This window comes from Colias eurytheme, chromosome 3 (genome assembly GCF_061535395.1).
Source record: "Colias eurytheme isolate Ceu_HAF_F1 chromosome 3, ilColEury1 Martin Lab GWU primary, whole genome shotgun sequence".
Lineage (NCBI taxonomy): Eukaryota > Metazoa > Arthropoda > Insecta > Lepidoptera > Pieridae > Colias > Colias eurytheme.
The window spans coordinates 9296471-9321996 of record NC_142982.1 but is presented as its reverse complement, the minus strand read 5'-3'; the positions used below and the strand labels follow the sequence as shown (position 1 = coordinate 9321996).

At 31.6% G+C, this 25526-nt stretch overlaps 2 protein-coding genes across 2 annotated transcripts in view; one reads left to right on the top strand and one right to left on the bottom strand.

Annotated features, from left to right (window-relative positions):
* The window catches only part of dally (division abnormally delayed protein), an 85367-nt gene that overhangs the window by 38814 nt on the left and 21027 nt on the right, over positions 1–25526 (top strand). The window contains exon 2 of the mRNA XM_090120015.1: positions 21713–21856. Within this exon, the coding sequence (XP_089976141.1) occupies positions 21713–21856 (144 nt within the window). The remainder of the gene's footprint in view (positions 1–21712; positions 21857–25526) is intronic.
* Positions 7505–9304, bottom strand: LOC149909877 (uncharacterized). Its single transcript, XM_090120145.1, has 5 exons — positions 9298–9304; positions 9005–9098; positions 8432–8569; positions 8243–8304; positions 7505–8168 (listed from the first exon to the last, which is right to left on the bottom strand). The coding sequence occupies exons 1-5, from the start codon at positions 9302–9304 to the stop codon at positions 8128–8130; spliced, it is 342 nt and encodes a 113-aa protein (XP_089976271.1). The 3' UTR covers positions 7505–8127.

Sequence of the window (25526 nt, the reverse complement as noted above, 5' to 3'; positions counted from 1 at the left end):
TGAAGGCAGTACGGCATATATTTGCGTGCATGATATAAACAATCTGAGCTTGCTGAGTTTTGCTTGAGTTGAGTAGACGCTTCGTTAACGGTGTCTCGCTAAGAATCTGCATTGAGTTGGATGATTTGCACTGAAATAGTAAGTCGATGTGATGTTTGATTTTATAATGATGATTCAATCGTAAATTATAAATAATAATGAATTATTAAGTATAACAATGATAGTTCTTATACAGCACTAACTTTCACAAAAAATAAACCAACATATTCTAGACGCAACACATGGGATCTATACATACCGAAGGTCAGGAGTTCAGGACTGGCTATGGACAAAAATGCATTACATTTGAAGGTGCCCAATTTTATAATAAACTCACCAGTGATATAAAAACAGCTAAATCAATGTTTGTATTTAAAAAGCGCCTAGCTGATCACATACTTAATGACCAATCACTTCTGGAGTAAAAACAACTTACCTTTGGAATAGCTGTGCCCGGACGACTGTTTCATTATTTAGGTATTTACTTTGTTAATTTACTCTCATTTAGCTTTGTCTAAATGATTCTTTAAACCTAGTTCTGTAATTGCTTATCGTGTTTTATTACTATTGTACCTACCATGAAGTAACTTAAATATTTAAGAAATTTCTTGAACGTGAATTTTATTACCTATTTTTATAACAATTTTTTTCAAACATGCTTCATAGTTTCAGCGAAGAAAGTAATAATTTCGAGTCTCTTTGAGCTTATTTAATATTTTATATTTGTACACACATGAATAAAAATATAATAGAGTAATGAAATCCCTAGTGGCTGATATCAGCACATTAACATAACAAATTAGATCGTTAAAATAAATTCGCCGCCGATTACCGTCCGGCCTGTTTGTTTTTAATTACCGCCAGCTTTCTGTTAATTACTACGCCAATATATTTATTGGAACTATGTGCATGCTTATTTTATAAAAGTATAATATTTCAATCATGTAGGCTTTGTGTTGCATACCCGTGTTTACATTAAATATATCAAATATCGGAATGCCTTTTTGTTGATTAAAGATATGTTATTAATGGTAATCATATATGTTATTTGGCCGAATGTCGGAGGAGTTGTGGGCGAAAATTACCACTTTGTGGATCCCCAACAAGGACAAAAGGCTGCGTGGCAGGCCCAGGACAAGATGGCGGGACGAGCTTGATTCTCATTTAGCGGATTGGAGCAAAATTGCTCAAAATAGGGAGAAATGGATTGAGGGAAGATACGCCTTTGCTCAGTGGGACAGCCATGGCTCATAATAAAATATGTTATTTTGTTTAAAAATATTTGTTCTGACTAAGTATAGGCCTAAACCATAGCCTAAACAAATGAGCAGTAGAATATGATGGCCTTTGGTTCTCCTCTTTGTGGAATAATAAAATAAAATACTTTCCTTAAAAGGACATTTTATTTTTTTAATTTACAATGATAATGTGAAGTTAAAGAAAAAATGCGAATTACGTTTGAAAATCCACATAAATACAATAAAAATAATAAAATAAATAATTCAAGCGAATCAATCACAGTTCTTTATTTTGCCAATAGCTCTGATTCATTGAATAAGGATCATTCGAAGGGCCCTTAACGAGAGCAAACTGTATTTGTTAATGGACAAAAAAGAATCAATTAAAGTAATAGCAAGTTAAAACTTAAAACGAAAGGGTTCTTATTACAGTAACGTCCGCGTCGTCAGGACGTCTGGCTCAATAGACGGTAATAGACGGTTAGGGTTGCTTCTACTGTTTTTTTTCTAAATGAGTTTATTTACCCATCTCCCATTTTCACTAGAATAGGTATGTATCTGCTTAACCAATAATGTATAGTAATGCTATTTTTATTTTCTGTTTCGTTTTCTCGGATGACTGGTTCAGATTTGATTAAATTTAGCATGAAGGTTTTTCAAGACAGAATTTTGGGATTTTTTTTTCAAAAGAAACTTCTTAGTGCATAAATAAGGTAGTGGAATGTGTTCATACATATCACGCGATGCTGGGATGTTCACACGATCAAAATATTTTTTTCAATAGAAGCCCAGGATAGCTTTAAATTTATTAAAATCTTATAAAAATAAACAAATTATTGAGTGTTATTGTATTATAGTTCAAGTATTTGTAATACATACTTAAATTCCCTTTGTTTTTCTTTCTGAAAGCGTTATTTATGTTATCGTAAGTTTGCTTTATATCACAAGTTCCAATATAAATCACTCGGTGTAACTAACATAATATATTTTCTCGGTCTCTCTTTCCCACCATAATCCTCGACATAGACGGTCCAATTAATCAAACAGTGTTGCCCTCATTTTTTAACGTCTACATTTTTTGCTTGACACTAAAGCGCTCAAAAATCATTTTAAGAGTTTCATATTTAATTACAGTATGTTCTTTTTAGTAAAAAACAATAAGTTAATTAATTCATTAAAATCTTTTGATTGCGTTAATTCAAAATTCTTATTAAGAAAAGTTGGACTTATTTAATGTTATCAAAGTTTTGTATGGATGGTTCCAGTTTAGATAACAATCCACAGTTGGAATAACCAAATAACATCAGCAGCCCTACTCATAAGGTACCAGAGCGGAAAATTGCGTTGACCGTCAAGAAACTTGATCCGTAATAACAAGTTCACCCAATCAGACAGGCGGGCTCTAATCTTATTACCATTTATTAAGCTGAGCTTATCACTTGATACTCATTTACCAGTAATAAGGGCACGTTATGACGTCACATGATGACTGTAATTTAAATTATTCAAATTGTCGGGACGCTGTGTCTTATTCTCCCATGTTTTATTATTCTTTTAATAATATCGACAATGTGCAGTCACTTCTGAATGTGTTCGTTGAAGTTTCATTGTATATAAAAGTCTATTGTTCAGCATTTTATTATAATGGTAATAAAAACAATTAATCTCGGAACACGTGCCTCCAAATGAAGGGTCATCAAGTGGGTGTTTCAATAGCGGTGCACGGCATTCACATTCACCTGGCATAGTGTTTGGTAATGAGCGCTACTCCAGATTCTATCGAGCGAGAATTATTCGCGCACTCCAAATAGGGCAATCCACCCGCAGAGACAATTGAAATAAAACGCTGCAGCTGAAGATCGGCCAAGAAAGAAGTGCAAATGGCTATGCACGCGAAATTAACCACTAACAACTGGAATAAAGAACGGTTTCAGCGTGTCACGGATTACATTCGTGACGTTTCAGTACAACCGCAACTTTTATTGTTCTGCAAAAGTTTTATTTTAAATCCGCAGCTTTAACGAAGCGAGGTGCTTGCACGTGCACAGTCAGCTATACTTAGTTCCATTACTGGGCCAGATGGTAATAATGATGTATAATAATAATTATTATCGCGCTGAAATTTTATCTAACCCCGCAGTAATTAACGAGTGACTTCATTATTGCAAAAATTTCCAACATTTTTGTCGCCAAAGGTTGTTTTCATATATTTTTCTTAGGATATAGTTATAGCTAATACATATCTAACAAATAAAGGTATAAAGAAATAATATATCATATTTTACCACAGCCTTATATTTATTAAATATAATAGATTACATTCTCAGGATTTTTTGCTATACCTCCTACCATAATATGATTGCGTAATCGAAGTAACAATGTGATTTTTTTACAATAGCGTGAAGAATATTTGAAACTGGATAATTAATTAGATTAGACGTTTAATTTAACGTCATCATAAATATTAGGTGTGATTGAACTGATAGGCACGTTGTAAGCAAACTATCAGGTTTCTCATCGTTTCACGATCCATATCAAATAATAAAACTCAACATAAATTACTGATGTTTGACAATAACCGAACACCCAGCTAATTCAAAACAATCAACACATAATAATCTATTTACAAGTTGTTCTATAGTAATATAAGTGACATGTATGCAAATGTGTTTGAGATATACGAGGCGTTACAGCAGGCACGGCATTGTCTCCAACGCATACATTAGCTCGTATTCTCACGCAACCCGTTCCTTGGCCTGACGCCCGATCTCTCGTTCCTCCTTCGCTAATCCGCGTGCCTTTGTGTCGCTTTGTAGACTTTTTTACTGAAGATCGATCATCAAAAAAAGCCGCCTGTCAAGTGAGTGCGCGATACGCAGTTCTTTACGAAATATGTAAAAAGAAGTAACGAATCTCCGTTCGCGTTCCCGACACGAGACGTCCGAGGAATCTGTATTGTTATACTTCGGAGATATGTTTCAACATTCTTTGATGTTGGCTTTGTTACTGAGTGTTATGCGATGGTATTTCTCTTAGTTACAAGTGTGGATTGTGTACATCAATTTAGTTTATAATTTTTATCGTCAAATCGGGAGGCAAAGGTATGCAGACTGCAGTGCAAGACAACAAAAGCATACTATCTTTTATTTTTTGTATTGTCCAACGTTTGATGAGTACCTACCACCACGTACAATTTAGTATGGAAATGTCCACATACAAATCGCTATATATTCAATTTAATCGAAAAATAAATACGGAATGCTGGTCAGGTGAGGCCAACAATGACATTCAGTGATGAAAATAATCTTGTTTTATACAGAAAAGTTATTTTATACCTCTAACAACTATTAAATGTGCAACAAAGAGACCCTTCGTTATTTAGCAATAAATATTCCTATCTATCGTAAATATCAAGAATGTTGCAGGTGCATAAATCAGCAGAGATCTCGCGGCTTTGAATTCACAATATTTTACCAATACGTTAACATAATGCTCATATTTGGGTTTAATCTGTACAAAATGAGGAAAACGTGCATTGTTAGATTTATATTGCATTGATAATATATATGTACTTGAATGCATATGTTGAGTTTTGTGGAATCTGATTAATATGATTAACGTATGTACGTGTAATGTGCAATACGCCGGCGAGTGATGCGGTACGCTGATAAACCACCTATAAATAATTCATATTTATTATTAAAGCCTTTATGTAATGTAAGTAATTTTATATTTAGGTGTTATTAAAATAATAAGAGTTGTTGTTAAAACAGCCTGTAGATTTAAACTTAATTTAAACGAGATTAAATGTAGGTAATAATGTTTTGGATATTTTTGGGCATCTGAACATAAATCCTGCATAAAAAATAATATTATTCAAGATCTCTATCAAGGTCTTCTTTAACGATGGATGACTGATATACCTACTTATAATTCATATTTACAAAGTTTCTAATTTATTAAAAGGTATAAGTTCTGTTATGTTACGTTCCATATATTTAAGACCGTCTGACAAAAGCCGTTCGACTTAGCGAATAAAAATTCAACATGAGTCAACTGCAGAGCCGTCAGCAGTGGTTGTTTATAAAGTGCGAAGTTTCGTGTTTCACATGTGTAATACTCTTGAAATAATGCATGTACGATCCACGAGGGTGCGAATGCGTGCGTGGGTTGGAATTAGCCATCGCCATACTGTCTGCCCCCTGCTACTGGCACGATTTATACCACGCAATGTTGTTATAAGATTTGTAGTTCAATATAGTTAATGGTTTTCTGAGTTAAAGCATAGTGGAAAATAAAAGAATGAAACGCAGAGGTAATATAAGTGGGAATTAAAAGAATTGGCAATGATTTTCTAGGCGCATACAACAACATTAGTAATTGATAGAAAAGCTTTCCTTTCTTGTAAGTTATAACGTTAGGACTGATAGATATAAGTTGTTTATGTGTACAAAAGTGCTACAATATAAATGATATAGCTTAGACTTTAGAGTGACGATGTATTTAAAAATGAACTATTGCACGCCTCATAAGCGAAGCGTTGAGGTGGGTACTACTGTCACTTCGCGCAAAACATCTGATTTTTCAAACTTAAAATGTCTTTATGTATCATACATTGCACTTGTAAGATAATACATACACACACATATTAAGAAAAAACACTATTTTTAACATTCATGATATTTTTGATGTCATTTTTGTTATTTAAACTAGTTAAAAAACAGTTTAAAAAAGTTCTGTCTTGGACGTCTGTGTGTCTGTATGTGCGGAGGATTTTCTTGTTAACACGATAGCGACCGAAATACTTTACTAATCGAGTCTTTTTTTTTCTCTTACGCTTGAGTATGCTCAGGAATAGAACCCTTTCATTTTTCAGGGTCTGATTCGATGTGGTTTAATTGTTATTAAATAAACAAAAATAATAATTAATAAATAATTATTAAAAAAAAATATGAGGCGTGCACTTTTGGATTTTCCAAATTATAGTTTAGAATTATGAAGTAGGTATTTAAAAATGAACTATATTGAAAATTGAATACTAATGATATTTTTCTTTTTCAGGTAAGACCATCCGTCCACACCGTACGAGACAATCGTCAAGATTATGAATAAGACAGAGGTAAAAGGTTAATTCGTACTAAGCGTTTGATGAAACTTTAATATTAATGTTATAATAACTATCATGATCACAAGCTATAAATTTCAACAACAATATAAATTATTTGAATGTGTTGAAATTTGTTTACATTCTTTTGTACTGTGGGCGGGATACCGCTACGATGTCACTGAGAATGCAATAAAATATACGAACGTATTAATAATTTTATTGTTGTGTAATTTCTTGGCAGGTTATTTCCAAAATAAAAAGTTTCAGAAGAAATAAAGTGGTAAGAATTATATAGTTTTGTCGAATAAAGCTAGTTTTTTTTAACAAGTGAACAGATAGAATGATTAAGACGATACACAAAAAAAAATCAACTGCTTGGCGGGCGGAGTCTAATAGCTCGCTATCGCGAACGCGGGTGTGCGCGAAGTCATTCTTGCAAACTCGCCGCGCTGCCGCTGGCCGACTCGGGACAAACATGTATGGAGTCGTCATATAGTTATAATATTGTTATACATTTATTTAATTGTTTATTTATTGGTTTTATTTTCTTGCAAACAAATAATCTTCTTTTTAACAACTACTTAGACATTATTAATAATTATTATTATTTCGTAATGTTTACTTTATTACAAAATAATACAGGTTATAAATAATCTTTAAAATAACAAAAAATATTGTTACTCTGAAAAAATGAAATGGTACTCAATAACGCGGACTACTGAATTGATTTAGATAGAATTTGATGCTGACGTAGATATTAGGTACATCATGCCCAGAAATGAAAGGTACTACTTCTGAAAGAAGTTATAAACCCTAATTCTTCTCAGTCAAAGTCAAGAGTGGAAGATATCACTAATACAGTAAAACTGATGCGAAACTTTGGATGTTAATTTGTATATTTTTTTGTTAGTTGTTACTTAATCACGTCAAGACTACATTACCAATTTTGATAAAATATAGCTAATTGTCTGGATTTACACATAGGATACTTTTTATCCGAACTGAACACTTCTGTGGGAAAAACAGGATTCACGATATAACCTAATTCCACGCGGGCAAAGCCGCGGTCGGAATGATATTTTTTTAAATAAAAAAATTGTTTAAAAAAAAACACAAAATATATTGACGCATGTATTTATTTTTTGCACTCTATTATAATTGTAATTATTCATTACAAATAATCAAAATAAAATAGCCAGAACAAAGTTAGGCCCTGGTAGGGTAGGTAGGCAGGTACAGCAATGTGAGACGAACACTGGCTTATTTATACCAATAATAATGTATTATAAACATTAAATTAAGTTTACAACAAAAATACATAATATTAGCTAATGTGAAAACGAATCAACCAATCATCCCACAACAATGAAATGTGCACACAAATATTCATCCAAATCGGTTCATGTGATTAGGAGGAGTGACTGCAGCGCCATCTTCCGGGCCCAATTGTGTTTCCAGATCACCCAGGAACTCAATTTAATATACTTACACAAAATTTTTCGAAATGAAAACTCACATTACTATGTAAATATGAATATAAACCTGTTTTAGTACTAAGCAATTTCCCGCACAGGTGTAGTAAGTATAAATGAAATAAATATCAACATCAAATTCTTTATACAACATACTTATCTACCACCTACTAAGAAATGTAATTCTTGAAATTTTTTCGTATTTTTTTAAATATAATACTACTCCGATGAGCTCCTGTTCCATATTACGGCCACCATACTTCCACTAAGTTCACCATGATTTTTTATTTCTTTGCACTTTGTTGCTTTTTGCTAAAAATGGAATCATGCGATAAAACCAGTAGAGCGTTGATAACATACATTTTTGACTGAATAAAGGTACTTACGAAGGAGTGGGTTCACATTGAGAACAATCAGTGGGTTTATTTTCCTTCTGGATTCCGGATTTCTGAAAAGATTATCTATGCTATAAATGAAAAAAATCTTACACATTCGTTATGTACTTAAAACAGGGGTACATATCAAACATCGTCTATAATACAATTATCATCAAATTTAAAATAAAACCAACTTACTTCATTAATTTGTTCCAATTGTAAGCATTCTTTTTCCTCCAACCTTTATGTTTCTTCTTCTTATTTTCTTTATTGTCCCCATTTGTCTCATTTTGTCTTATTGTGTTGTCACCCTTTTTTACGATGGCGCGAGCGACACTAGTTCCCCGTGTGACGGCCGTAGCGGGAATGACTCGTGCAGCGATCGGGGTAGGAAGGTACAGGGCGGCTCTCGCTATATTGGCTGGTCGCGCGCTAATTTCAAGTATTTCTTGTTTATTTCAAAACCATCGCATATTTCAAAATTCTAAATCGGTAGACGTATAGGTTGTATGTTTTATAGTTAATATCCAAAAAGTCGTAACTTTACGTTTGTTATTTTGAAGATGCCAGAGATTAAAAAAAAATAACAATGAGAACTTTGTATTTTTTTTCTATCGAGAAAATATCATGGAATCATGTTTCTAAAACGGTAGACGTATTGTGTAACTATTGAACTTTCTTGTCAAGAATTTTCATCACGACAACTTTAATAATATAAAAATTACGAAGGTTTAAAAAGGGCCGTAAATGTTAGAAAAATTAATTCATCACCTTAAAACGTTCTGTCTTCGTGCGGATTGTCCAGCCCGTGAAGTTTCAATAGCCGTTGATTTCTCTTTTGTTTTTCTTTCATAAGACTCGTCTCCTTACAATAACGAAGACATTAAAAGGGAATTATCAAAAATAGTCGAGCTATTCAGGCCTGATGCCATGACCATGGGAATAAGGATTCATTTTCATATATAGAGATTAATTAATATCTATTATAAAGATATGTGTGAACTGTGAAGCAACTTTTCCATTCGGACAAAAAAAGTAGGAAAAATGGCACTTACAATAATTACTGTCCATTATATCACTATAAAGCATAATGATGTATGGGTTCACAGCCCTAGATTTCGTAACAAGCCAATATCCCAGGAAGGGTATTTTCAGCGTTATTTTTATCTAGCATCGCATCAAAGCCAGTTATTACATCAATTCACTAAGGAAACATTTCTCATCGACTCATCCATTACATTAGGCTTATCGACCGTCGATAACCTGCCACATCACTGCTCTCTTTCTAATCCGGCTTCATCATCACATTACCGGCTATACAAATGTATTTGATCGTATTGTTTGCTTTGTTATGTTATCTTTTATAAGGAAAACCAGTTGAAAGCTTTTTGTTGTGGAATTTTGCAACACGACAAAGCCTAACTAAAATTGAATTTATTTGAAACTGTATAATTTCATCGAATTCTAATTATAAACCTTCGTTCGTTCTCGTAATTGATTTGGAACGCAATTTATTGTTGTCTCATTGTCTGATTTTGATGATATTATCTCAAGTTTTGGGATCTTCACTGCACAATTATATTAAAAAGCCATAAATAACAATTAGTACAGAAATTCAAGAATAACTTTTGGAGAGAAATGTGTATTATATTTATCCATGAAACACGCAATGGATCATGTCTACATATGTTTACTGATGATAATCTGTGTGATAATCGTATTTTTTAACAAGTCGTGTTATGTAAATTTCTTATAATTTAATCGCATGTTTTTAAAGTGAAACTTTTATTACATCGTCTCAAACTTTTTGGTCTGTGTAGCGCATGTCGCGTGACGGTCGAACCGTACGATAATTTTGTGCCTAAGTTTCACTTTTACCTAAGTTTTTTTTTTCCTTATAAACTTTGCATTGTTACAACAACGTATAAAGATTTATCCACATTAATAAAGGTATTATAAGATTATACGAAATTGCGTCCTGGAAATTCCCTGTAATTAATTCCATAGCCCTTTATGTACAATTTTAGTAAACAGCGAAAAGTGTGGAAAGGAATTTAATTTTGCACGGCTTTGTGAGGACTTTAAGGTCAGTAAAGGCTTCGAATTGATGAATAAAATACCCATTATGTGAGCAGATGATATAGATGTAGGTGCTTTAAAATAAAACACCGCACATGTCATAATCAAAGGCAGCTTATAATTATTTACGCATTTGGTTCATCAAAATAACAGCGCACGCTCAAATGTAATATATAAATTAGGAGGCAATAAAAACAGCTTAATTACGAAATTCTTTTTACTCGCATTTCGCTACGTAATGGTTTCTTATTACACCTTCATTTCAAATTACGTATAAGGCTATCGATGCATCGCCCAAAAAATAAAAAATAAAATTTAAACTCTGTTCAAATATACGGTTCGGAGGAGCTCGCATAATTTGTTTGTTGCTTCGTTATTGCATTATTGATTTTTCACTTCCAGTTAGTATCATTTAATTAGCTTAAAATTAAAAGTAAACGTTCATTTATTTCAATTTAACTTATGTAAACTTGTTTTTATACCAGGAAAATAACATTTGCATTATTTAACTAAGTTTATTAAAAGACAATTTATTGAATCGACTTCAAATTTCCGATTTTTAATATTGAGTTTACACTAGCACATTACCGTCATCTTCTCATTTCTTCTTTAAAAAAAAAGTGTATTTCCTTACTGGCCAATAAAACCTTTTACATATTAATTGGTATCGTTAGCAACCGTCCTAAACGTATATAATAATATGTCTCGTCTGCTGACACGCAGTGTTGAGTGCGTACCTACCGACCGGTCTGGTTCACGAAAAAATTGCATTTGCACTTTAAGCGTACATTGACATGCGACGCTCCGAGGACACGTTTCAGATTACGTCGTAAATATACATAAAGGGATATTTGATATAATACTTTTGTCAGTCGCCGCTGAGGGCTTTATTTCGTGTTTCGGCCCGCATTTTGTCATGTCAAAAAATTAAGACTTTTTGGAAATTTAATATTATCCCGCTTTGTTTGCAGACGTTCTATTGTTTGTTAGTAACAAATGCAAACTCAATACCAAAATACTTTAAAAGTTTAAAGATTATATTTGCATTTTCTATTAACACGACCGTTTTATTGAAATTAGAACAAGTAAGTTTATCTTACAAAGCAATTCTCGAGATATTATATCTGATAAGATAATTGCAACAAGATAAGCGGTTAATATTGCGCTTGCATTAGCTTATACACGATGCATTCTTGTTGACATGCCGCATGCACTAACATTTCTAAATGCTAAATATTGAAGTAGTTTAATGTAATAAATACGTATTAAAAATTAAAAGAGAGAAATGAACGCAAAAAATTGATAAACTAATTCATTGTAGTTAGTTGAAAGAAAAACTAGCAATTTTTTTCTCTCGAAGTAAATTATTTCGACACTTCTTCAAAAATGTAATATAATAATGTATAGTGTCAGTGATACTTATATAAGATACGACTAGGAATTTGTGCTTTTCAGTTTTCCTAACTTTATTTAGTAATGCACTATAAAACATTCTGAATTTAAATAAAACTTGGCTCTACCAGTTAAAAACTTATTCGAGTGCATTTTGACCGAACTTCCCAACAAAAGAAGTTTAATGCAACAAACGTGTACTTACAACAAAGAGAAGTTAATAGCAGTGCCATTACACGTCGCAGTAATATGGTTAGTGAAATCCTTCCGTAATGATAATGTTGTTACCGAATGTTGCTGTTGTTAAAGAATATTACGCGAAATCTCATGATTCTAGGGTTGCCACTATGAAAATGCTCTTATTTCTTATGTTACTACCGAACATTGTAATGTTCGGTAGTAATAATGCATTATTTGTGGCTCAACTTAGTTATAGCACAGATAATATAATACTACACAGTATACTAGTGTATACCTAGTGTATAGCCTATGCTATAGGTTATTAGGAGATTGGAATTAACAAATGAGTTCATGATTATATAGATTTCATGTATTTAATACTGTTTCCATGCTAATCCTATTAACGTGGTATTCCTAATCAAGTTTAGTATGTAGGTTTCGAATTATCTATTTAATTCCCTCTAGTATCTAGACCGATTAGCCGACATTAATTAACCTTGTTTGGACTGTTAACTGTTTTCATTTAGTCCAACTTAATTTAATATCTTTCCTAAACGTAAGTACCTACTTATTCTTTTTAATGAATAGTTTATTGGTGAATTCCATGGGCTTAAAGATTTCGTAGATACTAAAATTGTTATTCTTTTTTTTTAATATATTATATTATGATATAATGAAGTGGCAGCCCTACGCTAACGTAGCGACTGAATTACTTGTTTGTGGACCGCCTTATTGCAATTTCAGTCAGCTTAGCTCTAAATATACCTTGCTTCTGTAAATATGTACAATATCATCCTAATCTTTGTTTATTCTCTTCTTGAACAGACTTCAAATGTTCTTGTATATTAAGTAATAATTTAAATGTCTTATTATGTTACAGTCGCTTGTAAATTTTAATCTTCGCTTGTGAAAAATATTGGTTAAGACATATGTATTTGAAATTTGCTGAATGACTTGTAATTAAAATATTATGGAGAGCTACAAATGAAAAAAAAATTAAATCAAAATAGTTATAACTTTAAGCAAGTCGCTTTCAAATAAACATATGTATTTTGCTTCATTGGATGATAAGAAAATCCTAATTAAAATGAGCTTTTTATACTTACCACAATATTTTCGTTATCCAATCAAAACTGAATAGATAATACAATAATATTCATATTAAGACAATCACATTAGACATTGAGCCAAATTTATCCCTATATTGTTTTCTTTTTTATGAACTCGAGTTCCATCAACTGAAATAATATATTGATTTAGTAAGCGGAGAAGTCTCTAATTTCAGAGAGCCATTAACCCACGGCAGTGTGGGTTAATCGAGTGTTAATTTATTCATCATCAGGCTATTAATATATCCACCAGGGATATGGGTATTCCACTAGAACTTTCGTCTGTGGTTTACCTCAGAAGAGATGAGCTCAAAACTTTAAATATAGATATTTGTATTGATTTAGGATCCGCGGTCTTTATTAGATTAGATTATGTATATAGTACGGATTGTAAGCAATTTACTTTAATACTTTGTCTTAGTCTGGTCAGTATCCTAGAAACAAGAACTTTTACAATTTCTTAATATTACAAAGTGTCTTAAGCGATGTTAATAACATTGTATTAATCGTGGATGTCAATGAATGACCTGCATGAAATTCGATAACTGAATGATCGAGAAATATTAAAGCATAAATTTATTACGTGTTGTTTGGTAAATTAATTGTTCATACTTAAATGGATGTAAAGCAATATCTCAAGGCCTATGCGGGCACGATTTTTGTCAGAGCACATTCCGGTATCGCCGGCGAATATTCTATCAATCAATAAATATTATATTACATGCTATCGGAGAATATTATGTTAAACCATAATAAAATTATATTCTGTAATAAATAAGGTCGGTATAACTATTAAACGTTGGTTTATATTTTACGTTTTGATGCAAATAATCGTTATTCATTTTCCAAAATAAAATAAGTCCAACTTATCACATATTAAATTAATTATTTATTAGAAAAAAATCTATAAAGATGGGGTCAGATGTGTCGGGTATAAGCCGGTATAAATAGATACGTGGTATACAATCTTTTGATCGTATCAATCGTCTGAGAGTAAGATATAATAGTATGTGCAGCTAAGTAGTTTTTTGCATTGACATCAAAACAATCACTAAAATCTTAAACATTTCAATAAAATAAATAAAGAAAAGGAAGTTATGTTATTGTACCTACATATTAAAACGCTAATTTTCCATTAAGACGGAATGCCCGCATAGTGTCACATGGTGTCACACTATTTACAATGTAGAAGGTGCATTCCAATGAAAGCCAATCTTCATCCACTTTTCTTTATTGCGGAAGTTTCATGTGAAAACCTCTAACCTACATAGTAATACATAATTAATGAGCTAAAACTGTTAAAATTGGCATTTAAAGTGCTTCTAATAAATAAACACCATGTTAACTGCGTATCTTAATTGGTTGATTTCAGTTTGAGTTCCCAGTTTCCTTTCCACTTTTGATCAATGAAAAATCCAACATTGATACGGATTTCTACAGATATAATAGCAATAATTATAATTGCTAGTATTAGGGCTGAATTTAATTTAATTTAAGGTCGTTCATAGACTATTTTAGGCCATTCGATATTTTCATGTGAAATTAAATGATTTGTTTATATGAAGTTAACAAGGAAATGTTTTGTACATATATCAACGCATTAAAACACATACGATAATACGTACTTTTAAACCGAGCTCCATTTATAGATATTGTTTAAAGTTTAAACAGTAGATATCCTCCATCTACGCTAGGCTACTTCAGCTATTTCTACAGTCCGCGTTGTTTATAAATATTTATAGACACTTAATTTGTTTGTTGTTTGTAGCTCTCTTGCGAGCTCGTCGTTGCTTATACTCACTACTTGAATAAATTTTATATAAGTTAAACAAATGTTTAACATTAAAGTATTTGATGAAAAATTACGATTTACTTATTTATAGATAGACACTTATATAATACTTTACCAAATGAATCGTTAACCATACTCGGAAGTAGAACATTTTTTTAATTTTCAATTTAGGAGTAGAAAATATGTCACAGCAAAAGTTGCTGTAAATATAAATTCATTACAAAGTACCAAACCTGCAGTTCCTCTACAAAATATAAGTAAATCCACTGTGTTCTAAAATTTACGTTTATTTAACATCCATACTAATATTATAAATGCGAAAGTAACTCTGTCTGTCTGTCTGTTACTCAATCACGCCTAAACTACTGAACCAATTTGCATGAAATTTGGTATGGAGATATTTTGATACCCGAGAAAGGACATAGGCTACTTTTTATCCCGGAAAATAGGATAGGTTTTATCCCGGAAATCCCACGGGAACGGGATCTATGCGGGTTTTTCTATGACTGCGCGGGCGAAGCCGCGGGCGGAAAGCTAGTTTTAAATAAATATCACATGTAGGTATATATTATCCAAATAGAGTCTAGATTAATATTCAGACAAAATGATTACGTGCCAAGATTACAGACCCTTAATCCAAAGTTTCATATAACTTCAATAATATTAGTTATAGAAGTTGTAAGGACTTCAAGGGGATCCGTACCCTTGTCCCTTATCCTAGTTATAATTATCTACACACAAAGATACAGATCTCGGAATAGTCTTGTAAAGCGGGTTTAATCCAGCATCGCCGCTCCAAAGAGCGCTTGAACCTGCCTCTTGACTCCTAGTTAGAGACGTAAGACGTTGAATATAACAGCTAATGAACTCACTTTTTGTAAGAAAGATGCTCTGCATGTTCTTCTGAAATGCAAATCTTAAGCACAATATGGCTGGAACATTTTGGCGAAGTTTTAATTTGCCCACGTATAACATCTAACTCACATTTATGTGAAATTAAACACAATAAGAACACGATTAGTTAACTATGTAATGCTTACTTTTTATGAACTTATACGGTAAATTTATGACATTTATACTGTGACACTACTTTTATAATATTAAAAGGGAGGTAATTTTATGTTAGGAAAATAGTATAACTTTTTGTTCTGGTTGGCGAATAAATATATAATATAATATTTTATTTATAGATCAATCAAACGTATAATTTGCTTTATAGCTTGCATTGGTTGTTGCTATCCATCATACAATTAAATTACTCTGTTTACATGTTACTGTTGCATCTCTATGATTAATTAATTATTTATCTGTATAGATCTGTGGGTTTATAGCTATGTATCTTATTAAATTATCGTATATTAATCTGAGTGATGTTAAATTATTTTATCACATTTAAAAGTTACCATTTGAAAAAAGAAGAAGAAAGTTTGTGTACGTGTGCGTGTGTGTGGTAATTAATTAAAGTGCAATTTTTGATGAAAATTGACAAAAAATTGGTATGAAATTGGATTATAAGTATGTTTTAATTAGGTTTATTTTTACCACTAAATAAACCTGCCGCGGGCTGTCATTAATTAAAAATATAACGTAAGTCTATGAAATGCAAAGTATTAGGACCCGTATGAATATGGTAATACCTTACGCAATGCAAGTGGGTTCGACTCTAATTAAGGGAACTGTCTATATAAAGAGTTAAACTCTCGGTTTCGTTTGCCCACACGTTTTTATAATGATACTTATACGCCTTCGCTGTAGTGACCTCTTTCCTCCGAGACTCGTTTAGTTTTAAAGTTACTTTTTATTCGCTTAGAAAGCAAAAGTGTCGCTTGGCGTTATGTACAATTATTTTATACTAAAAATAGTTTTATAATTATTGTTACGTTATACGTTACGTTAATACGGATTTATAATCTTTAAGATTATCTATATGGAAATCCTATTTTTTACGATTACTAATGTCACGGTTCAAGGGTCTATAATCATCATGTCAATAGGTGTTATTTTCAATTATCATTAAATGTAATTGATTTAAGTTTATCAATATTCTAGATATTATTAATAATAGCATATACAAAGTACGCAAACGCAATATCATGTGTGTCATCCAAGTTAAACAAACATACCTTTTAGGTATATACTTCTATATTATCTTTAATATAGTATTATATTATCTGTGCTAAGTGCTAACCTAGTATAGTGTTCTATAATCTGTGGTGCTACAGAAAAAAAAAAAATTGCCGCGTGAACACTAAACGCGTATAATATGGGGATGAAGTTTTATTTGATATGGGAAAAAGTTAATCGTTTTCTTAATTAAATAAAATATTACTGAAGGGAATAAAAGTGACTGTGTTCGTAAAAAAGTGAAAAGCAAATTTTAGACATGGTGTGGTTGAAAAGTTAGTTTTCTGTAAAAAATGTATGAGATACGAAAACTATGAAAATGGAGTGAGAAGGTAACAAAAATAAAAAAAAATAGTTTAAAGTATGAAATGTGGCAATTGTAACTAAATTAATAAATTTTAATTCAATCTAATATGTTTAAAAGTATATTTTTCTCAAAAGGAAATTATGTATACGTTTAAATACCCACTATTCAATCTTAAAACCATTTCGCAAACGAAAATTAACAATTTACGCAGACTTAATTATATTTCTCGCTAAGCTACTTCATGAAACAGTTTATTCAGTCTATTTCCGTGACAACGCTTTATAGCGCTAAAAGTTCGCAAGAAAATTTTAAAAATAATAATATAATGACCCGCTTTTCACATTTGTACATAGTTCAGGATTAACATACGAGTATGAATTTATATTCAACGATTTCAAAGAAAATTCAAATTATTTTTTTTAATTTTTTTTAGCTGAAAAAAGAAAATCATTTCATTACTTAACTAAGATCTTGATTACTATTATTGTGATTATTGTTAGTAGATATATCTGTGTAGAAACTATATGTATTTTAATAGAAAAAGAAACATCTGCCGTAAATTGTCAACTAAAATTATAACATACGTACCAGCTTGTTCGCAGCACATAATATTACCGACTTCTATACATACAAGTATGAAATTGCAGATGTTACAGCTATATTACTTCCTTTTCTTCAGAGCTCACATCCCGATCTTCGTATCAAGCATAATCAGACAATGTCAAGGAGAAAAATACGTGACATTATTTATTCACTCATTTTCTTTTCTTTCTTCAGTCTTGAACGGTAGAAATTGTTTTATATCATATATCATACAATTCTGCGCGCATCGCATATTATGTATTTTCTTTATTTACAAAAAAAAATATAACATAGACCTTCGCTTTTCCATATATTTCATTTAAAATAACAATAGTTATTTAACTATGTATTAGTACTAATCAATATACATCAGCTACTGTTTTTAGTATAATCGAGTTTATTTATATTAACTATTTGATCAATATCGTACACAGAGACAGGATAAGTTTATTGTTGTTCGGCTATCTGTACGAGCTCTTTCATCTCGTGTATATTCGATAGTGCTTTGCTTATTTAATACACTCGGCTGGTACTAATCCAATATTTCTGTAAGCACCCTTAACCTCCACTAACGTTCGGTGAACGAGCTATTTCGAGTTTTTACAAACAAAAGCTTACATTTTATCCCATACAGAATATTTTGTTATCAAAGAAAATACTGAAATATCGCCACTATATCAAAGGATTTGCGGATTGTAGCAGCGCATTTATTGGAAATCGTGAGAAATATACGCATTGGATTTTATACGCCTCTTTCCGTTTGAATCACGATTGAATCATGCGTTTACAACATTTAGCTTTATTGAAAACATTTAGAATGTGAGTGGTGTAGGCTTAACGAGGCAATTAAATAAAAATACATTATGTTTAGTAAGAATGGCAGTAAAAATATTTCGTTTATGCAAATACCGGCACGTTCAAAGGTCGTTTAGAAGTCGTAAAGTACAAAGTAGCGGATGTCGGTCGTCCTATTTATATTGTAATACTGCATTTGGGGATACTTATTATTCATTCATTTGATGTTATCTCAAAATGCCGATGCTAATTTACCTGATTGCGCTTTAAAACAGGTTCATTATCAATACCTACTCCACTTTTAGGTTCATTTGAGGTGTGCGTAACGTTAGGTCTTCTATTTGTAAGTAGAATGTGTTGACGTTTTCATTTTAAGAAATATCTACTTACATAATTATATTATATTTAATTCGCAAAAATCGCAGATTTTCTACGCAAAAATTATTGTGGATGATAATTTTAACTCAAATTTTCACCTTACCAGCCATATAAAAATACCATGTCCCCTCTTCAAGACTTCAAGTAAGTGGTTCGCCGCGAACGTGTTTAATCTTATTTAGCCACCTGTCGCTTGAAAACGAGATAAAAAGTACTCGAATACTCTTTAAAAATGCTTTCAGTAATTGCATCACGTTACGATTTAAACAAAAAGAGATATAAAAATAGTTTTTGCGGACTCCGCGATGTCTGCGCGGGTCCGGCCTTGGGCGCGTGCGAGCGTTAACTCGGCGACGGTGCCAAACGTTTCATGACTGAACGATGACATATCCTGTATTATACAGTATACTGTCTACAGTATATTAGATGTATCTAATATATCATACATCAACATACCGTATTATAGAGCACATATCAAAGACGATGGAGAGACTAGCGCATTGATTTGTTTGGAAAGACAGTTTGCGTATGCGATTTTAACTCGTTTCGTTGATTTTAACCAAAAGAACATATTGTTCAATTAATCTGTACCTACATTTTATAAGTTTCATAATTAATAGCTGTTGCTTTAAATGTTTCTAGACTTTATGAAAGAAATTGAAGATTTCGTTACTATTATTCAATTCCAAAAAATTCAACACAATTTTAACAACAACATTTTAGAAACAAACTTCTTTATGTAGACATAATATGATATTTATAGAATGTATTATTTCGGAACCACGCATCTTTGGCTTTAATGGATGTTACAGATCATTTACGTTCATATTTTGCTCTACCACATATGGTGACATCATATCGTATTATATTGCACGCCTCATAAGCGAAGCGTTGAGGTGGGTACTACTGTCACTTCGCGCAAAACATCTGATCTTTCAAACTTAAAATGTCTTTATGTATCATACATTGCACTTGTAAGATAATACATACACACACATATTAAGAAAAAACACTATTTTTAACGTTCATGATATTTTTGATGTCATTTTTGTTATTTAAACTAGTTAAAAAACAGTTTAAAAAAGTTCTGTCTTGGACGTCCGTGTGTCTGTATGTGCGGATCCTTTTTCTTGTTAACACGATAGCGACCAAAATACTTTACTAATCGAGTCTTTTTTTTTTCTTACGCTTGAGTATGCTCAGGAATAGAACCCTTTCATTTTTCAGGGTCTGATTCGATGTGGTTTAATTGTTATTAAATAAACAAAAATAATAATTAATAAATATTTATTAAAAAAAAATTATGAGGCGTGCACTTTTGGATTTTCCAAATTATTTATTAGACTAGAAGCGATATTTCTGCACTGCATGAGGGTAATTTATATACGTTCTCCTATATCTAACCTTTATTAAATTGTATTAAATAAAACACGCCTAGTTTATATTTAAAGTCATTACAGTATTATTTATTATATCAATAGCTTTATTCTTTTTTTTATTTAGAAATATGCGAATATTTTATTGCATTGAAGTATGCAACAAAATCTTTATAAGATCTCTAAGAATCTGTGCAGATATTGATGTTATGAACCTGATATATCTACAAATAGTAATAAAAGAAACGTATGAAGAGACTCGGGATTCTATAAATACAAAATCAAGTTATCCTGTTTCTATTGCCATGTCTCATTCATGGATTAGTTTCGATTTTTATGGAATATCGATTTTTAGACCGTAGTTCTGCACAAAAAAATAAGGTTAAATTGAAGTTCGCAAACAAAACAAACTGTTTCTTCAACTATAATACATATTTTAGTTGTTAATTTGACTTACGGTAAACAATCCGTAACTCGTATTAAATTCAACCTGTTACCGGCAAGGGTAAGTTTCTTCAAAATGTACTTAGTGTATTGTCCAATAAATGTGGGTTGGACCCTCGTCAACAATGGGACCTGTCATTACGTCAGCGTGACCTCACTTAAATGTAATTTACACTTTGTTTTACCTGAATATATTACTTTTAGAAGCACATGAGAGTCCATGGCTTTGTGATTGTTTTATTTTTATCATAATGTGGAATGTTATTAGAAAATATTTTACAGTATTTAGCAAACTTTTTCCGTTAGATGTAGAAACTATTAATTATGTAGTAAATTGTGGATATATTTTTAAGGTCGTAGATCAGATAGAGTCCAGAATAGAAAAACTGTTTATAATGAAGTGTAAAAGGGAAACAATGTTGCTTGTAATACAGACTACTTAAATACCACTTTAATCACCTTCGCAATTCTCAACGAACACATACAAGTGTACACACCCGATTGTGATCGAATAGTGTTAAGAGGGTTATACAATATTTACGGTTAAGATGTCGCCTTTATAAGTCTTTCTTTACTGCAATAAAATGTTATTACTTTGTTGTATTTGTCCAAAGCATATGAAAAGTTAATAAATGTCAGCGTTCACATTTCTACGTCGGAAATTAGTTAATATCTTCTGTGCAGGAACAAATTGCAATGCAAATTTGCAATATTGCTGCACCGCATTTTAGACTAATAGATGCATGCTTTCGAACTTACAAGTTTAACTCTTGAATATTCTGATCTCGCAAGAATTGTAAAGTTTTAATCGACTGATTAATATATCTTATACCATCAAATTGGTTTCCTTTAAGTTTTATCATAATTTGTCTGGAAAAAATTATATGTTGAGTTAATTTTTGGTGGTTTTTCTTTTCATAGGTCTCATTTGCGGAAGTCAATGTTGCGGTCGGGGGAGAGAAGATTCCTTACGTACCACTTTACGAAGGAACGCGGAGGACAAGATAGCAGCCGCCACCAGGCCTATTGCTGAGCTGTTGTTGGCTACAAGAAGGACTTTACAAGGTTTGTGTGATTATATTAGTATTACTTGTGTTGGATAATCATCTTGTTATATTGAATTTAATTATTATTATTGCCTGACGAACCCGGCAAGTTACATAAGGCTTCAGTTTTGTAAGAAACGCTACCTTATTTTTCATATTGATAAATTTGAAACAAATATTTAAAATCTAAGCATATTTTCTAATAAATTTTACAGATGAAAAAAAAATATTTTCTTACCTCGCATAAAGACATAAGTCTGATTATGTACACTTCATAAAAGATTTAATTATAAATTTAAATCAAACATCTTGTCATTTTCACTGTTCATAAATTAAGTAAATCTGGGATAACGAGAGTGCGTCACAAACAAATATTGTAAGCGAGATATTTCAGAGATTTCAAATTCAAATCCAGCACATAATACACTTTCCACAGCCTTGAGAGAAATTACCATTTACAATGCGAATATATTAATATTAATCTGTACGATATCGCTGTCTTAAACTTATATAATTTAATCTAGTCTTTATTATCTGTGAATATTAGATAATAATTAAGTAATCTATTTAATTGCGGCTCATAAAAATATTGAAGTAATATATAAAAATATAACATTATTTTACATCAATAATTTATAATCTTTTGTAACTGGGTGTATCAAATTTCATTTTTATTATCACGTCTTACAAATTCAAAAGAAGTAGGTATTCATTAACATAAAGTTTAACCAACTAGTCAAATATTTTAAGAATACTATAACAATATTTGGTTATTATAATTTATTAGTTTCACTTTACTAAAATAAATTTAACCGATGTTATGCGATCAAATTTTCAAAGCAATCATAACAGTTTGCTTTGCATTAAATATTATACAATACCCCCGTATTAGTTATTACGTACTAGAATTGCATAAACAGTTCCCTATTGTTCTGTAGCAGCGTTGTAATTATTTTATAATTCATCATCCGAACATTGTTTGAAGTGTCCGAAGGAGCGATCGATCAAACAAACACCAAATGCGTTCTATCAGGCCTACCCCAACCGCGGAAAACATCATAAATCTCTTTTAGTGTACAATTATGTGACGTATGGGTTAGGCATAAAGTTTAGTTTTATGTGACGTTTATTTTTGATCGAATGCTAGAACAATAAATACTTGAAAGCTATTTCGATACTTATAAGTTAAAACAAATGGTGGTAACAAATTGAACTTTTAGTGTCCATTTTTTAACGATTATGTTTTCATGTAGATACCTCTGATTTCATATTGTTAACATAGCGACGTCTACATATTTTATTACAATAAATTTATCATAATTTATTTTATTATATCCAAGCGAAATGAAATGAATTTTGTTCATATCACTTCCACCGAAAATTGGTCATAGAAACAAGAAAGGCAATAACTCTCGCAAAATTTAACAGAAAATAAATCGTAAAAAAATTATTGTCGTTTCATTCGATCTTCTGCCGCTCAACAAATCAGTTTTATTTACAGAAGCTTTATATTCCATAAAATTTAATGGCTACAGTCATCAACTTGCCGACAACTTGGTGTAATGTCGTTTGAGTATTAAGGATTCATTTCATGTTTGCTTTACGTAATTAAATGGGACTTAATAAGAAAATGTTGAACATAAAACAAAAGTTAAATGATTATTAGGAGATTTTGAACTGTAAAAGCTATTTCAACAATCGTTTGTTTGATTGTAAACCTGTTTAGATATCAAGCTATTTTAAGGTATTATATTCAAATACTTGTTCTGATTAATTAGCAAATTCGGAATTCGGAATTATATTCAATAAGTCGTAATAACAACGTAAACGTAAAACAAATCGTAATATACATGTATCTACGATATTGATTCTTATAATATGTATACAATATATTACAATATTTCGACATAGCATAGCAAAGCTCACGCTTGCTATGCTATGTAGAGGTGACTCTATCACATCCAAAGCTCAAGTAGACATTTAATACAGTGGACCAGTAAGAACTCGAATTTTCTCAAAAAAATAAATTAAACCACAGCTCTCAAACGTCAAAGGTACACAAGAGGTCGGAGTTAAAAGGCCTAATGATCCTTTCACCAGCCATCCCAAAACAGCGTCGCTAAAACCGCCAGCAGTCGCATAAACGATGCATAAAGTAAATTCTGACATTGGCAAGTGCATCGACCTCTTCATAATGAGTGGGTTAAGAACAATACGTACTCTACACCCTCGGTTAGACGGTGAGAGGAAATAACCGGAGTGTAAACGTCCCTTTTAAACTGTCGTTACACCGTGTAAGCAGCACTATTTTTATGTGCAACGAACTTTTTTTGTAACGAGATTAGAAAAAATTCATTTTTCCCACCTTTATATTTACTTTGTTTTTTAACTGATACCTAAGAGCGTAAACAACTTTAGCCTATTTGTTTAGATTGACTCTTTTTTTTTATAATAACTAGGTTTGATAGTGCTATAATTATATTAGTAATAAAAACAAAATTAAAATTTCATTATTAAAGCCATTTTAAGCCTTCCAATACCTTGACTCTGATATTCTCCTCGAGTAGTGCCTACAGACCAATCTCATAAAATTAAAAGGGCTCGTTATCGCTTAGCATGTTTTGTTCGGTGTACTTTACAACTCTGTACCATTGTGTTGTGCCTACAAGTAATTTCAAGCGCAGACCTGAGACCGTCATTAGAACTTAAATAATTCCACCTTTGTGCCTTACCCTGAACGTAACTCGTGTTTATGAAGCCAACTATTTCATACTTAATTAAATTAAACGCTCTACCGTCTTGTCCTTGACTTATACTTTGACTCTTACAAGTTTAATGGTGTGGAAAGCATTTTTAGATTAATTAATTCCATATCAATTATTTATTATAGTTGCCATTGAAATCATTAAAGTTCTTTTAAGAGTTGTAGATGATAATTTTATTCTATTAGAAATTTCTAGAAATATCAAAGATGAAATGATCCATTACCTACCTATACATTTAATAATGAGAAGTAATTACCGAGTATACCATTTTTTAAAAGTTGTTTTGCAAGAAATAACCTCTAATAAATCATTTTGTCAGCATACAAAGATTTTGTTAGCAATAATTAAAATCAGGCTGCAATTCGTGTTTTGTAAATAATCATGACAATGGTCAGCAATTTAAAAATAAAATTGCAGCGAGTTTTATTATGTACACATGTATCTGCAAAATTAATAGTCAATCGGCAGAATAATTCTTGGTCAGCAAGATTATACATTCGGGTAGCACAGAAAACATTTCTACACGCAACTTATGTTTGCAATTTAAATACATAGTTGTTTTGCGTATTTATTGAAAAATGATGAATTGATTGGAAGCCGGCACATGAGGTGGCCAGTCGTGTGCGAGAATTGTCATTCGGTGATTGTGCGGCAATTAGTAGTAAATATTTTCGATTGTTTGATGACAAGATGTTAGTTAGTTCCAGACTATGATTCGGACACGCAAAATAGTAGTGATAGTGAAGAATTGGTAGTTAAGAAGAAAACAAAGCTGTGTTTGGACTGGAACTTAATTCAAAAGTTTGATAACTGGGAACAAGCCGAAACATACGTTAAAACTGAAGGTACTTGGGCACTACATTATTGCCACGAAACAGAAGACGGGAAAAAGAAATATTATAGGTGCAACAATTTGAAAAGACG

Coding starts and splice junctions, on each gene's coding strand:
- LOC149909877 (XM_090120145.1), bottom strand. Junction 8,570..9,004: donor CGAAGACAGAACGTTTTAAG/GTGATGAATTAA, acceptor ACGGGGAACTAG/TGTCGCTCGCGCCATCGTAA. Junction 8,305..8,431: donor AATTGGAACAAATTAATGAA/GTAAGTTGGTTT, acceptor TAATCTTTTCAG/AAATCCGGAATCCAGAAGGA.